The following is a 17,961-nucleotide window of genomic DNA, read 5'->3' as shown; positions in this document are numbered from 1 at the left end:
TTCAGGAAAGTCAATTCATTGATCAGAAGGAGAGGTTGAGCAAGCCATTAATTCTCTTCTTGAAGCTTAAAAGGAGGGGAACGGAACAAATTAAACCATTTTTGTTCCACTTGCTTATTAAACTTGGTAGTTTATTTTTTCCATCTTTATTTATCCAAATCTCATTTATTAAGCAAATATTATTAATTCAAATTGTTTGCTTAAATTAATAATATTTGCTTAATAAATGAGACTTAGAATCCATAATCCAGCTTGATAGGAGAAGGGAAGGTATTGGCAATCCTCGTGGCCAACTACCAGTTTCCTTTGGCTGTGGTGGGTGTGAAATAATGCGCTCGTGTCTTTTCCCTGGCATGCTCGCGCATAGTTGTTGCAGTCTCGCCACAATGCCTTTTTATCCTTTGCCTAAAAGTAAAACCGAAAAGGAGCTCTGCAAAAAAGAATCTCAACCCTGCGCCCCACCACTTCGCGCCCCCAACCATCCCCCACTCCCCCAAAAAATGAAATTTACAAATTTGGAAGAAATTCAATGGGCCCTCAAAGAAGATTAGCATTGCAACAGAAACTGACAAAACCCATACAAAGAAATATAATCATACAAGACAACTAAGTTTTCCATTTGTTTCCTTTTTGTTACTATAATATTATTTTCTTAACGAAAGTTTGAAGATCCCGAACACGACTTTCTTAAGATAAGATACCCAGGTTTCGTTGATGGACGGGTAGCTCAGACCTCAGAGTAATTTTTTATTTACATAAAGTCAATTTGACGCCAAAAACAGGTCCTAAGGTCCCTTTTCTCTGTCGTGTAACTCCCGCCATGTTTCTGTATATAAATTAAGTGCTCTCTTCTCTTGTCGCGACAGGGTGCTGAGAAAAGGCTGATCATCAGGATTTGCTCCTGCTGTTTTTAAGTTCTTCATCTTTCTCGGGCTCCGAGAAAGAGCAGCAGACATGGCTGTAGGAGGTTTCGCAGTCGACGGTCCTGTCAGCGGCGCCGTCAATGGCCAGATCACGGCTTCAGTGGTGATTACCTGCATCGTAGCTGCAACAAGCGGCCTCATATTTGGGTATGACATCGGAATTTCAGGTGCTATTTCGTTTATCCTTTTAACATATTTAAATTATCTGATAAGAATATCAGCTACCTACGTACACTGTTTACTGTGTTAGGTAGGAACTAGGAAGGATGGAAGAACAAAAGAATGAAACGTTATTTATTTGGGTCATAACACTTTAGCCATTGAATTAAACTTTCATCTTTGCACAACGCACCAGTATAATGTTTCTGTTTCTCTACTTTTTTCCTTGGTTATGATTTACAGTTCTGGTCCTTACACTAGTAAATTAAATTGAGAAAATCAGACTGCGGGATTCATTCATAATTCATTTAAGTTTGCTAGCAGTTTTGGCCCTCAGCAGCTGGAGGCGTTTCAGTGACAAAAATGAAACAAATTCAATACTATCCGAACATCAATGGAATAGTATTTTCAAATTTAATTTCATTCTCCGTTAAGAAAAAACATTTTACTGGAAACAAAAGTAGAGTAGAGGCAGGATTATAAAAAACAGAACAGAGGTTTCAAAGTTCCAAGCTGTGCTTTAGGTGGCTAAATAGAGAATTTCTTGATTCTGGAACCAGGGGAGATTCAGGGGAATAATAGTTCCATTATTCTAGAGCATTTTGGAAGTACCAAATCCTTTTCTGGATTTAGTTAAAAAATTGTGGTGGCACTTTGCTATGCTGGATGATAGAATTGTCTGCGGATAAAAGGAAAACGTACTGAAATAAGTCAACATTTGGAAACTTTGACTGGTGGATGGTAGTTTACAATCTTTTCTTAAAAAAAAGAAAAGCATGTTGAATAGTTTTTCTTTTTCCAAAACCTAAGTCATCTTTATTTTGAAATCTTTATCTCTTAAATTTTACTTGATATTACACATAAATTCATTAGTTTTCAAAATACACATTCTGTCTCAAAAAAATATATTTTTTTAAACACATAAATTCAGTTGTTAGTCAGTTATTAATATTTTCATCAACTTGCTAATATGACAAAGATAAAAAAATAATTTTACTCTTGATTAATTTTCATAATAATTATTATATAATTTTATTATTTTTTATTAATTAAAAATAAGCTCCCCATCTAAAGTGAGGATCGATGCTCTCTATTTTTTTTTATATTTTAAAAGTATAATAATAATTTTTTAAATTAATAAAGAAATAAAAGATATTTTAATTTTTTCCATAATTTTTGTTAACGGTGTTTGTACTCTTAAGATTGAATGTCTATTTTAAAAATTAATAAGGTTTTTTATAATTTCAATCAAAATTTTAAAAATAAAAATATTTTACTCTATTTTACGGTCATGATAGTTAGGTTAGTGATGCACTCCAATTCGTTAGTCAATTTTGGACTAATGTAACTTTGTTATATATAGTTTGCCATCTGGACCTTTTCATTAACAAGGTAGCTACCGATGGTCATTGGTTGATCATAATTTTCAATGAAACGTAGTCAAGAAAGCTAATTAATTCTCCATTTGGGATCTAAGTCTTTTTCATAGCCTCTGGGCAGTTGAAATGTTTTTGTACAGACCAAGAAAAATCTGATGATATATACCTACTAGCCAGAAAGGAAAAGCCTAAGTCTAAATATTGGGTTAACTAACAAAAGATTTGAGGTATTAGGTAAGCTGTTTAATAGTTATGAACCGCCCTTTAGAATGAACACATAATATTTAATTATTACATTATAATTAATTAATTACAATTCAAAATTGTGTAGGATCTATCAAAATATTATGTGAAATCGACACTTATAAATGGTAGATCTCTACATAATTTTTTATTTTGATTGGATAATTGTGAGGTTGTAATCAAAACAATTACAGGTGAAATTCTCCCTTAAGAATGGAAAATATTTGCAAGTTAGGGGAAACTGCTAATGGTTAGCCAAAAAAGAAGGGGAAATAAAAAGGAAGATTAGGTGAGAAGTGTCTCCCATTAGAACTAAACCCTGCTAAACATGAGGTCGATGTTGCATGTAATGCTCAATTATATCCAAAGATGACAATATTTAAATTGGATTTCTTATATATCACTTACTTTAGGTTTGACAATAGAAAAATCAAGTATTTAACATTGTTGACTTTTATGCTAATTATCAATAAATTTAAATACTAAATAACTTGTTGTAATTAGGAACCTGAAAATATATTATATAAAAAATTTTATATAAGTTCTACCAAATAAATATTATAAAAATTCCTGCTTACACTTCTATATTGAGGAATGAAGATAAGTTCTGCTCAGGTAAAATTTATTTCTTAGTTGTATCAGCCATTCAGCATCTAAGCTTCTAGACCGAGCAACCCTGTTTGAATGATTCTTGGCACTGCAATTTTTTACATTAATAATTTAAGCTCATATCGTTTTCTTGATCTATAATCACATCACGGCTTTAACTGGCTCATAAAATTTTGAAAGAAAAAGGAGATGAAACAAAAATTAATAATATATGTCAATTCACATTAACAAATTAGAAGTGAAGGTTGCATATAATTTAAGATAAATAAAATACCCAAAACTTGAATCCGCTACTATTACTGACACATTCCCTGGTATTGCTGGCAAAAATTCGCAGGAGGTGTGACAACTATGGCACCATTTCTGCAGAAATTTTTCCCAGCAGTATATAGAAAGGCAGGGGAGGCTGAAAGAAACATGTACTGCATGTACGATAGCCAAGTTTTAACGGCATTTACTTCTTCACTATATTTGGCCGGTTTGGCTGCATCACTGGTTGCTAGCCGCCTCACTGCCGCAATTGGTCGCAGAAACACCATGGTGATAGGTGGCCTCACCTTCTTGGCTGGTGCTGCCATCAATGGTGGCGCTGCTAATGTTGCCATGCTTATCTTAGGCCGTATCTTGCTTGGATTTGGAGTTGGTTTCACCAATCAGGTAACTAGTTGCTACTTTGCATTTTATACCTTTGTCTAAGTTTAATATATAACCCCTATTTTTTCAAAGAGACATGACCAAATTCTTTTCTGTTTCTTACCACGGTAAACATGATAAAAATTAGTCTTCTTTCATATATTTTTTTCTTTTTTAAATATCAATCCCATTTCATTTATAGATATATATAAAGGCTTTGGGAATCGTTCAAATAATTAATGGTTGTTAGCATAGCTATTTTCAAATCCCAAAAGCTTGCATTCTGGATCTCACCATATCATAAATACCATACAAGACGAGCAAACGCAATCATTTTGACTATAAATTGAATCTAACAATTTCTAAAGTAAAATATAAGAGGGAAGCCAACTTTTGGCCAAAGAAAACTTGAGCACGTGTGTCATAATAAATGCAAACATGGATAATATTGTCTACTTTCTAATAAAATTAACGTTAAATTTTCTTCTAAACTACAATGAAGGCAACTCCTGTATACCTCTCTGAAGTGGCACCACCAAAATGGCGAGGTGCCTTCAACACAGGCTTCCAATTCTTCATAGGCATTGGGGTGGTCGTAGCCAATTGCTTAAACTTCGTAACCGCTAAACGCAGCTGGGGCTGGCGCCTGTCTCTTGGCCTCGCCGTAGTACCCGCTGCCATCATGACGATAGGCGCACTCCTCATTTTGGACACACCCAGCAGCCTAATAGAACGAGGCAAAGTGGAGCAAGCCCGACAGTCTCTTTTCAAAGTCCGAGGGAAACACTCTGATGTGGAAGCTGAGTTTGCTGAGCTTAAAAAGGCCAGTGATGTGGCCAAAGAAGCCAACCGAGAACCCTTCATGACAATATTTGAGAGGCAATACAGGCCTCATCTGGTCATGTCAATTGCCATACCATTTTTTCAACAGGTTACTGGGATTAACATCATTGCATTCTATGCACCGGTTCTATTCCAATCAGTTGGTTTGGGAAGTGATTCAGCTTTGATAGCAGCTATCATACTGGGGTTGGTTAACCTTGCTTCGATCCTTGTGTCTACCGGTGTAGTTGATCGGTATGGTCGGAGGTTTTTGTTCATGGAAGGTGGAATTCAAATGTTTGCCTGTCAGGTATGCATTTGCTCTTATTATCTCTTCTTCATCTTCTTTTTAGCCTTTCAAGCTCTTGTTTGTACTCCAGAGTTTGTGAGATTGAAGGGCATGGGAAAGGGGAAGGGCCTGTCATCCTTGGGCTAGAGGAGCCGTGGTTTTATTAATTGGGCTTATATCTGGGCTAAATTGCAGGACTATGAAGGAATTTAAAGACCCATCTGTGATATACTAAACGAATATTTGCAAGAATTGATGCATGAAATTTCTATTCAGTCAATTGCTAAAATCAACTGAATTTTTTTTTTTTTGAAATCTTGAAAAGGTCGGGGTGGCAGTCCTGCTAGCGGTTACAACAGGAGTTTCAGGCGACAAGCAAATCAGCAAGGGCTATGCCATACTGGTACTGGTTCTAATGTGCATATACGCAGCTGGATTTGGTTGGTCTTGGGGCCCTCTCAGCTGGCTCATCCCAAGTGAAATCTTCCCCATAAAAATTCGGCCCACGGGCCAAAGCATCAGCGTTGCCGTCAACTTTGCAACCACCTTTGTGCTGTCCCAAACCTTCTTGACCATGCTTTGCCACTTCAAATTTGGCACTTTCTTGTTCTACTCGGCTTGGATCGCCTTGATGACCATTTTCGTTGCTCTCTTCCTCCCCGAAACAAAAGGAATTCCTCTCGACTCCATGAATTTAGTTTGGGAGAAGCACTGGTATTGGCGTCGGTTTGTTCGTGGTTAAAAGCTAGCAATTAGTCGAGGCAATGAATGTTGGAAATGACAACTTCTCTTTTCTTTTCCTTGTCCATTGTTTCTTCCTTTTCATTTTTCTGCTTCTTCCTCAGGATCCAGGCCATTTGATTGCCACATTGAATTGGTGTGAATATTTATCACAATGGTGCCATAGCTGGTTCTCTAGATAAAGTAAGGGAGCACTATATTAACATCAATCATTCTCATTCTCATTATCTCATGTATCATGATTGACAAACCTACTTTAGATGCCAAATTAATTAATCGATAGGTGAGTGGTGTTCAATCTTTAAATATGGAAAAAAAATTATCATCTAAACCAAGTATAGCTAACTTCTTTCAATATATATGACAATTACAAGACATGAAAAAATGTTAGATTTTTAATTGTTTGTATAACCACACGTATATATTTATAGTCTCATCATCAATCAGCGAGAAGCATGTGATTTGGCCACATTAATCTGCCAGTGCCACCCGATGTTGATGCTTTATATTGCATTTATAACATAGGTAGGCTAGTTTCAAGTTGTACAGTGAGTTATATAATCAAGGCTGCAACAGTCCCTTTTCAAGCTAGCAGAAATCTCATCAAAAGAACAATGGCTACCAGAACTAATAATATTGGAAGGTGAGAGCGCAAGTTTTAATAGATATACCCAATCTTCCGTACCTAACCCTGGGTCGTCTCTCTTCTTTCTCATGTTTGTTTTTATTGTTACAGTTTCCCTTTTCTTTTTTTGGTTTTACTTCTAAGAGCCAAAAGTTTTTTTTTATTTTTATTGTTTTTCCTTATTTCAAATGTTTTCTTCAACCAAAAAATACCCGGCCTAAAAGTTTAAACTATTAGATAAAAACCAATAATAAATCAATAAACTTTAATGTCTAATATCCTCATCAGATATATATATATATATATATACTTAATAATATTTTTTAACCCAAAATCATACATGATAATAATAGATTGGAGGTGGTTAAGATTCAAGTTCTAGCAAAGGCATTAGGTTGATTAGGCTTTATTACCATATTAATAAGCTATATATCTCATCCTTATCAAATTTTAACATGTTAGGTGACATATTTCTTTGTTTCTTTTTGTTTTTTTTTTCAGTTATTTGCTATCATTCCTTTTCATTTTAAATGTTTTGGCGCAAAAATAATTTCACTATTAGAAGAGTCTTTTAATCTCGAAATTAACTCTTAAAGTTTAAATAAATATTAATAAGTTATAGGTGTATATATATATATATATGAATATCTGTGTACTTTGTAATTCTTTTTGTAGGCAGCACGTATGTATTTAATTAACTGCGGTGTAGGTATAAAGCTTGGTTGATACATAAATGCTAGACTCGTAGACCAACTCGGTTGAACTGGCCAGTGAGTTATTGGCAAAGATATTTAAAATATAGAACCCCTTTGCGGCTTAATTTGACTTCTAGATTAAAGCTTAGCAACAATATTAGATGTAATAATGGGAATTGTACTGTAAAATTTTTTTAAAATTAATTAATTATATAATAATCACGATCTTGTAAAATTTGACTGATGAATTATTTATTTTGTGTATAAAATTTCATGAATTTTGGCACGTAAAATTACTTGCTATTATTTCATTTTTCAAGGAACGTCAAAAGGTCGCTTCAAACCAGCATGCAAAGCTACAAAGAAGTGTAAAAATGCCATATCTGCAATTTCAGAATGTGATTCGATGAACCCTTTCTTGGTACAGAAGCAATGTTCACTGAAAACGCCGCAAATCCTTTTTCCCTCTCGAAACCAGTTATACAAGATTCGTGATTTCATAAAATAGCAGGATATTCAAACTTTACAGACCTCGACCTATTGATCCCAACAGCCCAGCTTGAAAATACAAGCTGAAACAGTGAAACCAGCTAGGCCCGCAGAGCCAGGAAAGTGATTGTATAGCCTCATAGGATCTCGTAGCTTAGGTGATTGTTTGATCAATCACTGCGGCGATTTATTAGGGCATAGTAATTGACGATGAAGCATTAAATATGGATTTGTTTTTAGAAACTGATCATTGATGCCCATTGGTTTGTGGTAGTACTCACCTATAAATATGAATTTGTGTGTTAAAAGGGAAAGCTCTTGCTAAATTTCAATTTAAAAATATCGAATTTATTTTTTTAAATGATGAGATCTATAATTTGGAAAGAAGACTAACTACTTTCCATTGATAGCATATTTACCTTAGTTTGATAATATTATTTTTTATAAACATTTATTTATTATAAATAAAATTTTTTATATGATTATAATATCTCGCGATCTTATAGTTATTTCGTAAAATTGAGAATAAAAATTATTACAAGAATACAACCGACTTTAACAAATCTCTTATCAACTAAGCTCTTATATTATACCTTGCAAATAATTGCCATTAGGGCTAACAAGGATCAATTCACCAATAAGTTTTTTTCATACTATTTTATGATTAACATCAAAACAGTTACTACTTTAATTAATTTGAATTTCAGACTTGAATAGGTTATAGTATTGATTTTGTAACAATTCATTAACCAACGCTAACATATTTGAAATATCCGAGCATTTAACTCAGTGGTTGGTACATAATCCTCTTACCTTAAAAACATGATTCAAATCCCCCCTTCCACTAATTAAAAAAAAAACCGCTAACGTATTTGAACATGTCAAAGATTGGTTATTTGCATATATACTAATCAATTAATTTTTTATTTTGGAATAGTTAATTAAAGTTATAATTGAGTTAAATCATAGTCGGCTTTGTTAATTTCCTCCCAATATAAAAGATTAAAGTCTTTTAATCTACTTCTCATTGACAAGAAGTGATGCAGTACTTAGATCTCAATTAACGTAAAAGTAGTGGAGAACGGTATATGTAATAGACATGCAATTAGGTAATAAACTTCAAACAATACCTCTATTAAAAACAAGGGATTTGAAGTTAAAGAGCATATTTATATGAATCCTTTTCCTTTTCCTTGTTATTATCAAGCAGCAGACAGCAATGTGCAATGTGAAATGTGAAATGTGAAATGTAGCCGGAAACTGAATGGAAAATAAATGAAGACAAATGGAGACATGTCCCCTTGATAGCAAGGCAAACTAAATTAAAATGCACCACCAACCAAACTGCGATCGAAAACAAATGTCTGCATGTCTGCCCAGGTACTCTTAAGTATGTACAGAAAAGAAAATCGTGGGACCCATTTCCATAGATCTTATGTGCATATACAAATATATAGGGATCCCATCCAAACCGTAACTGCTTGATCAAAAATAAATGCACCATTGCAGTTAATCCCATATTGATGAATCCATGCATTCATCATTTTCTAAATGTGTGGTCCCCTTTCTCAGACAGAATGCTGTACTTTCTTCAGTCTTGACTGCTTCATCAGTTTGACGACTTCCTCCCCTTTTACCTCTCTCATCTTCATCTCCCTTTTTCTAATTCTTCTTCTTCTTTTTTAATTCAATTGTATATTTAGTTTCATCCCACGCTATTCAACTTGCCCCCTTATGCTATTACATTCAAATGATATGATACCATAACTTAGTCCTTGCTTTCCATGCATTTACAGGACGTCAATAACGCAATAACTAATGTAAGAAACCTCGAAATAAGAACACTACGTAGGTATACTAATCAAACAAAAAAAGAAAGATACGGTTTAACTTTATTACTTTATTTAAGGTAATTGATCATATTTATTATCCATCTTTGAATAATGTATAACTTTTTATCGTACTTTTTAATTTAATTCATAAATAATTAAAAAGAAAGTTCCATTCAAAAATAGCAAAATATTTTACAAAATATTTTAATTTTTTACAAATTTTGAACCAAATAAAAGATATAATAATAAAATTACGTCGTTCAAAAATAGTAGTAAATTTGATATATTACTCTAAATAGAATTGTAAATTTCAACAAAAAATTAATTTCTGAATCGCAAAATTTAAACTCTGATATATGTGAAAATTGCATGGACGAAGAAGTACAAATGAGAAGCGAGGAAACCTCAATTCAATCCCCTCGGAGAAGATAATAACCGCTGGATCAAGTCGGAGTTGTCGTTGCAGGATAAAAGTTATGAATCAGTCCATCGTTGTCTCCCAATAGATCTGTTGCGTGTGTGTTGATCTGCACTGTCAAAGTTGAGTTGTTGTGTAGTTATTAGGGGGACAGTGATGAGGCCAAAAATACGAAGCGCAGGTGATCAAAACTGATTAATGCAGTGGGGAGTTTTCTCACTTGTCCCACATAATAAAATAACCTTTCATCCGCCCATGCAACACGTTCCGCGTTTGCTCCACACATATTTAAAGAGCCTTTAATGGATTTGATATAACAAAACTAATCAAGGAATCATGATCAAAGCCACAATTTTTCATGACTTCCTCAAACTTGAATCTAAGCGTATACTGATCTCACTATCCTTCTTTATTTCTGTCTTCTTTTTTTTTATTCATCTCTCGAAAAGGTTTAAATTTTGAAGGCTATATATATATATACACGCACAAGAATGTTTCAGAAGTCAAAGCATTACAACAAGACCTTAAATTTCTTCTGACCAAGATTAGCTCTGGTGGTAAGACAAAGAATGAGTGTGAAAAAACATTTTAAATTTTATGATTTTATTTTATTTTTTTACACATATGAAGATATATTGAATTACTTTACATTAATAACGACAAATAACCTAAAGTGCCATTTTCTATGTTAAAGCTTCACTCTAATTTGATTTTACATATATATAACTAGTGTTTGCGACATGTGTAATGCACGTGAATGATCGAAATTTTGAAAATAATAAGTAATTAACATTTGAAGTTTAAAAATATGAAATATACGTAAGCAAAAAAAATTATTCTTATGAAAAATATTGAAATTAAAGAAATTTTATGTATAATATAACTAATTAAAATTTAATAATGAATTTTGACCTATATTTTAGCAATCAACAATTACTTGTTAGTTATATATTCAATTCTAGCATAAGTCAAAATTTAAACATTCATTAAGACATTATCAATTAATTATGAATATAAAAGTTGTATACTAATTTATCCATTGTATAAATTATAATAGAGTACAAATTTATTCATTATTAGTAATTATAATTTATGTCTAATTTCATAATCAATGATAAATCTCTTATAAACAATAACATAAATCACTCCAAATTACTTATATATGTAATTAAACTATATTATTTATTGAGTGAAAAAAGCGGTTTTAATTGAAATTTGATTGACTAATAAGTTGAAATTACGGGTAATGAGGTAAATAATTGTTTTATTTTTTTAATGGACTAACTTATATTAATTAAAACCTTAAATAATTGCGTGAAAGTTCTATATTTTTTAATTTAATATCATCCTTCTTGCAAGTAAAAGAAAAAAACAAAAACAAAGATAATAATTGAATGGAATTAAAGAGTTTTTATATAGTTTAAATTTAAATTTTGTTAAAGCAATTTACCGGGCAACTATAGCACACAACTAGTGGCGACTATAGCACAAAATCTTTTTGCCGAGCTGTCGTGCTGCAGAACCATATTAATTCTGATTTGTGGAGCCAAATTTGAGAAAGGTTAGCTCCTCAAGGTCGAAGCATTTGGCTGGCTGATGTTAAAAGGGCGGTTACTTGTGAGACAAGAGTTATCTAACAGAGGCATCGTTCGACATGATGCTACATTCTGTCTTTTTTGTAAAACAAGTATTGAAACTATTCGGCATTTATTTTTCTCTTATGTTGAGCGTTGAAAACTGTGGCATTGGTGTGGTGATTACTGGAATGTCAAGTGGGTTCAGCATATTGACTCCGTTATGTGTTTTCAATCCTGGTTTGATATGAGTAGAAGCTTGGAGAATGGGAAGGTGATGAGAATGGCTTTTTACATCATTTCATGGTCAAATTGGCTAACTCGTAATGAAGTGGTTTTCGAAAGGAAAGAATGGAGTGAACTTAATGTTTTTAACTTAATTAAATTGAGGCTGGCATGGTGGGTTAAGACGAAGTGGCCGAACCTTAACCCTTCCTTGTTGGATATTATAAGGTATCCTAATGAAGGTCTTCCCCCTCAAAGAACTCAACCGGGGATGAAAATGGTTTCATGGGTGGTCCCTTCTCTTGGTTTTCTTAAGTTGAATCTCGACGTTGCAGTTAATGGATGTCAAGGTGAGGTTGGAAACGGAGGTGTCCTGAGGCATGGCAAAGGTAGTATCCCTCTTATCTTCTCTTTACCTATGGGAGTTACTGATTCCAATACAGCGGAGCTGTTGGCTATTTGGAAAGGCTTCCAGATCGTAGCGCCGCGGCCTCAAGGTGGCCTGACTCTCACAACTTTATTTTTAGGAGTGACTCTCAGAATGTTGTCATGGGCCCCTAACCCTCATAAGGCTCCTTGGAAGCTTAGAAGGACCTTAATGAGAATTGAGGAATTGAAATCTAAGATTGCTTGCTAGAGCTTAAGGAAAATTCCCTGACATGCTAATGAGGTTGCAGACAACTTAGTCAAAATGGGAATAGGCGGACAGGGTGATTTAATATGGAATGTTTATGAGGACCTTGACAATTATAATCCAAGAGGGCTTTTGGTTTATGCCTCCGGGTTTGTATGGGGTCGTTTCGTGGGTATACGTTATTATCAGGGGTTAATCGTCTAGTACTGGTTCAACTCTCTTGCACAAGCCTAATGTCAATAGAAGTCTCCATTAATTGAATAAAGACTTTGAATGGCATGGAGGCTTACCGTTAACAAAATCACTTTTTTTTAAAAAAAAAATTATGTAATGTGCGTGTATATATATATATGTGATTAATATTTGATGTATTAATAGTGTAGTTTCTATACACAGTCAAATTATCAAATCTTAACACTTTATTAATGAGATATTATTTTGAAGGAAATAAAATGTTAATAAGGTCTCAAAATGACATTAAGTTTTAATATCAACCTTTAATTTCTTTCAAAATAATTTTTTATTAATGACATGTCATGATTTGAATGTATAATAATAATAATAACAATAATAATAATAATAATAATAATAATAATAATAGAGTATCAAAGCTTAGACCACTAGAATCCTCAACATAATTCCACCCCACCTTTAACCATTTCATAAGCTAACTTAATCCAAGTACCAAGGTCCACCCATTTGCACGTTTCATTATTGAATAATGAAAAAACTGCTAGACTTCATCAATTTTCAGTTTCAATTCCAAGTAATCCCTTTTTCATACAATGGAAGTTCGCAACTCTAACTGTTACGTTCAATTTAAGATGTATATGTGCGAATAAATACATAATTATTAATTAGAGAAGCGAAAATGAACATCACTGTCTATCATTATTTTATTATAATTAATACAAGTGACTAGTAGCTAGTAAGCCATACCCAACTGCATTAATAACCTCTTTTATAGAATTGTGTTCCTTTATTGGAGATTATAAGGGTACAAATTTTCTATTTCTCTCCTATAGCAATTTATCCAAGGCGAACCTATACGGCCATATACCATTAATGCTCCTATTTTAGATGGATATGCACATCAATTTTCAATGCTCTTATTTTACAATTTTTTTTTTGTTTTTTAATGGAATTATGACGATTACAGTGAAGGCCATCCTTCGTTATTGCTTCACACAAGCAGATTTACACCTGAGCTATGTAGCTTATATATATTCAGCTCACATTTGTTACATTCTGTTTGACACCGAGCCACTGCTATACTTCAGTATACATCGTAAGTGACATAGCATACAATAATTCAACTTGCAATGGGAACATTTTTGATTGATGTTTATATCTCATTTATGTTTTTTTTTCTCTCTTTATATCATCTCAATTGGGATTAGTTTATTGAAATTGTTCTATCAAAATCCACCATTATATCCAATGATGTTTTTAATCTACGTTTAATTATATTAAGACCTAAATTTTTTCCTTTTAAAGGTTTCTTTTAAAATGAAGGTTTAGTTTTTAATTTGACCAAGATGTTTGATTATAATAAAATACAATAAAAACTATGTGTGTAAGTTATTGACACGACTAACTATTAATATTAAAACTGTTCAACCAAAAAAAATTAAGTTTCCCCATCAACAATCACTCTATCAATGATGCCAAAAGGGGGGGAATATACATAGAAATTAAAAATCGTATTGGTCATAGTTGTGGAATATAGCTAAAATCAAGTTTGCTTCTATAAAAATATTTATACATCCAAATCAATAATTGATTTTAATATAACGTGTGATAAAAATTATACTCTATCAAATAATTAAAATGCATATTTTTCTTGGAAAAATAAACTTCAACAAGTAGCCTAGCTAGGGCTATATGATGCGAGTGCCAATTATGAGGAAAATGTAGGGAATTGACGTATCCTTTTGGGCCAGAAGTTGTGGAGATATATATATATATATATATACACACATAAATATAGCGGCACTCAAATTGGTTCAGCTAGTGCTTTGCAAATAGGTGTGGCCGGCCAATCCCAACTGCCAGTCCAAACCACAATTAATTTTCATTAAATTTGTGGACTTAAGATTGCTGGTACCGACTGTAACTAAGTGACAATGGGATTGAAATCCTTTCTAGGGGAGCAAAATGATTCACACGTAATTTATTAGTGAGAAGAGTAGATTCTGACAGTTATTCTCATAAGTGGGAAGTGATTTAAAACCGTGAAATTAACGCTGAGAAAGAGAGAGGCTGGAAAGACTTGAAGTAGCGGAACAAAAGCATAAATGAAGGGAAGAAGAGGTGGGTTGAGAGCATTAAACAGAAGGGAAACCGGTGGTGAGAGCGACGATGAAAGATGTTGAAGAAAGCGAGGTGTTTTCAATGGTCATCCTTGAATTCTGCATTTAAGTGAATTCAAGATGGGAGTTAATGAAGGCAGGTAGACTTACTTGGAACCTCTCTCTCTCTCTCAATGCCTTTAATGGCTTTGGACCCTTTTTCTTTTTTTTTTTTTTTTTTGTTTCTTGTTGGCGAAGATTAAATTTTTTTTCCCCTTAGTTTTCTACAAACTTTAATTTCCAAATTGGAGGCTCGCTTTACAAAAATACCCTTAGTTTGGGAAAGAAGGACGTTAAATGTTCTCTACTCTTTTGACTACTAGTAATGAAATGGGTTGGTATTTATGTCATCTGCTGTCTGGTCTATTTAGGGTCCCTCACCAATTTATATTTGGTTGGTGAAATTTGGCTAAGGACATCAGTTAACGTGTAACGCCCCATGCACATGCTAGATCTTTTCTCTTACAAAGAAACTTACCATTACCTTTCTTTTCTTTTTCTGCTTCAACTCTGCCTTTTTCCAGTGGAAAGGTATTCCCCCATATCACGGGCGAGTTCGAGATGCATGCAATGTGATATATTCATACATAATGACAGTTACGTATATATTAGTGGTACAAGCTTATATATAACTTTAAATTTATCAAAATTTGAAAGTTACTCCATTATAATTTCGTTTTGGTTGTAATTAAAGACTATTTGGCATCAAGGAAAGACAAGGGTTACCCTTCCTTTGTATGAAAGGCGAACTTAGAAAATATAAATCGTTGAGGATGTTGTGGTACGTTGTTCGAGTGATGACTCGTACGGAAACGAACCCAAGAGGTTGGTTTGCTGGTACAAGAAGATAAGGAGAGAGTTTCCGGGAGGAAATTGGAAGTTTGGGACATGGAATGCAGTTTGATTGGTGTGGTGCTTTCAAGAAGGAGCTAAAAAAAATGAAAGGAAAAGAAAGTGTGGGGGAAGACAATAAATTGGAGCTCATGAGATATTAGTTGTGCTTTTTCATATATAGAGCTGAGGGTGTTGAGAGCTTTAAAAGCTTTAGTTCTTGGAGTGATTAATTCATATAGGTCATGAGATAAAGCATTTGTTTAATAGCCGAGGGGGGGTGTTGAAAGCTTTAAAAGTTTTAGTTCTCTGAGTGACCCAATTGTGGAAGTGGGAGTTATTATGTTATTAAAGATACATTGGCATTCAAGACCTTCCCCCTTCAACTGTATACAGACTCTCCACATTTAATGACCCCCTTCCTTCCACACCTCCCCCTCTTTCCCCCTCTCACCGCCTTTCATAAGTACCAAAAATATTTTTGGCTAAGTGTGGCTTTTGGCTTTTTGGCTTGGCTCAGTTGAGTTGATTAGTACTGACTCTGATTCAGTGTCATGGCTTGAAAATGCACAGCAGGATTATGTAATGTCACGTAAGCAGTTAAGTTTTATGTGTATTTGTAGGGGTTTTGGGAGCCAGGTGTACAAGCATATATAATTGACCAAAGAGAGAGGTTGGTTAGAAGTTAGAACTTCACATCTTAGCTTTGAATATATAGCAGCAGCAGCTTGGAGCTGTGTTTAGTAATTGGAGAGCCAACTTGGAATGCACGTCATGCACAGGTAGGCCCTCTTTGGTTTTTCTACGTTCAAAAACTTGCCCTATTAGATTCTTCCTTGCAGTTATATGCCTTGCCAGCCCTTACACCCCCCAAATTCATGCCTATATAACCACCTATGCATTTCACATCTGATGACTCTCTCTCTCTCTCTCTCAAAAGATAGAAATAGAAACTAAGAGAGAGCGGAAAGCTTTTGGAGTGAATTCTATGGTTTCCATTCAAGCCCCTCTCTCCCCGGACATGAGAAAGACAACCCCGGATCAGTTAGAAAATTCATCAAAGAAGAGAAAGCTGGATGAGCCACAAGGTGATGAAGAAACTTTCGAGAAGCGATCAAAAGCAGCAAGCACAAAATCAGTGTTTGATATGGAGCTCCACCTCGAGACTCCATTGCCTTTGGAGTGGCAAAGATGTCTTGATATTCAGGTACTTTCTATATATTCACATTCCAAGATATCTAACCAGAATCTCTGATGAAGTATATATGCTTCAGGAGTAGAAATACTGTTACATAACCATTAGTATAACCTTATTTTGTATTGTTTTGGTTTCCTCTGTGTTCAGTCAGGGCAGATACACTTTTACAATACAAGGACCCATACGAGAACTTGTAAGGATCCGAGGAGAAGCCCTGAGCCCCCAAGCCCCCGTCACATGAGCTTAGACCTTGAGCTAAACCTACCATGCGATTCAGTAAGAAAAACTAATGCAACAGATCATCACCAATTCGACAAGCACAACTCTGTTAGCCCCAGGAGCGATTCAGTTGATAAGAAGATCAACTCAACAGGAGGATTAACGACGCAGAGCCTTTCATGGTTGGCAGTCGAGGAGGATGATCAGAAACAGCAAGAGATGGTAGCCACGGTGTGCATGCGGTGCCACATGTTGGTGATGCTATGCAAGTCAGCACCTGCATGCCCTAACTGCAAATTCATGCACCCACCAGACCAGGGCCCTCCAAAACTATTCAAGCAAAGGCTTAGTCTCTTGTGCTAGCTAGTAAGGATCAAAGATCATCAAGTTTTAAGTTCAGGATAGCATATCATCTCCAACCAACGTGCGTTAAATTTGTATTTCTGCATCTTGAAAAGCTAAATAGTATTGTCTAGAGGTTTTAGCTGATATATTTATATATACATACATATATATATATATATATATATATATATATATATATATATATACTAGNTATATATATATATATATATATATATATATATATATATATATATAAGCTCCTTAATCTCCATTATTTGAAAAAAATTCGACCGAGAGAGAGTGAGAGAAGAAACTGACTTACAGAATGTACTGACTTGTATAATGTAGATATGGTAATGCTTTAAATTTCTAATTTTGTTTAAGCAATCGGCCACTATGGTGTGTAAGAAAATGGTGGCTCACTGAATTCTACCCATTCAATTTGCAATTGATATCTAACTGGCTCTCTTCTGTATATGCATAGCTATCCCTTAAAAGCACCCTCTTGCCTCTGATGGTTTGCCTGTTTCAATAATAAAGCTAAAACGCAGACCGAAACCTCAATTTCCTTTACCTGTCTTTCACTCTATAATCAGCACTTTGTTTATCCCAACGTTTTCCTTTTACATCGTAAAACAGTCTCTGATCATCCAGATGACAGAAAAGGCAACGGAAATAGGAGTTAAATTCAAAATTAACCTAATAACCGGATGACGAGTAGCCTGAA

At 34.1% G+C, this 17,961-nt stretch overlaps 2 protein-coding genes across 3 annotated transcripts; both read left to right on the top strand.

Annotated features, from left to right (window-relative positions):
- Positions 652–6,080, top strand: LOC18592165 (sugar transport protein 5). Of its 2 annotated transcripts, XM_018126257.1 has the most exons (5): positions 652–739; positions 867–1,090; positions 3,651–3,970; positions 4,449–5,078; positions 5,383–6,080. In XM_018126257.1, exons 2-5 carry the CDS (start codon positions 955–957, stop codon positions 5,797–5,799), a joined length of 1,503 nt encoding a protein of 500 aa, XP_017981746.1. In that variant the 5' UTR covers positions 652–739; positions 867–954; the 3' UTR covers positions 5,800–6,080. The 2 variants fall into 2 exon arrangements, with proteins under 2 accessions (XP_017981746.1, XP_017981745.1); XM_018126256.1 differs by having other exon boundaries at positions 664–1,090.
- LOC18592163 lies at positions 16,332–17,380 on the top strand. Its single transcript, XM_007018724.2, has 2 exons — positions 16,332–16,679; positions 16,818–17,380. Exons 1-2 carry the CDS (start codon positions 16,461–16,463, stop codon positions 17,250–17,252), a joined length of 654 nt encoding a protein of 217 aa, XP_007018786.1. The 5' UTR covers positions 16,332–16,460; the 3' UTR covers positions 17,253–17,380.

Source organism: Theobroma cacao, chromosome 8, assembly GCF_000208745.1.
Source record: "Theobroma cacao cultivar B97-61/B2 chromosome 8, Criollo_cocoa_genome_V2, whole genome shotgun sequence".
In the NCBI taxonomy this organism is placed as follows: domain Eukaryota; kingdom Viridiplantae; phylum Streptophyta; class Magnoliopsida; order Malvales; family Malvaceae; genus Theobroma; species Theobroma cacao.
This window is presented reverse-complemented; position numbering and strand designations above follow the sequence as displayed.

Coding starts and splice junctions, on each gene's coding strand:
- LOC18592165 (XM_018126257.1), top strand. CDS start 955: ATGGCTGTAGGAGGTTTCGCAGTCGACGGTCCTGTCAGCGGCGCCGTC. Junction 3,971..4,448: donor GAGTTGGTTTCACCAATCAG/GTAACTAGTTGC, acceptor ACTACAATGAAG/GCAACTCCTGTATACCTCTC. Junction 5,079..5,382: donor TTCAAATGTTTGCCTGTCAG/GTATGCATTTGC, acceptor AATCTTGAAAAG/GTCGGGGTGGCAGTCCTGCT.
- LOC18592163 (XM_007018724.2), top strand. CDS start 16,461: ATGGTTTCCATTCAAGCCCCTCTCTCCCCGGACATGAGAAAGACAACC. Junction 16,680..16,817: donor AAAGATGTCTTGATATTCAG/GTACTTTCTATA, acceptor CTCTGTGTTCAG/TCAGGGCAGATACACTTTTA.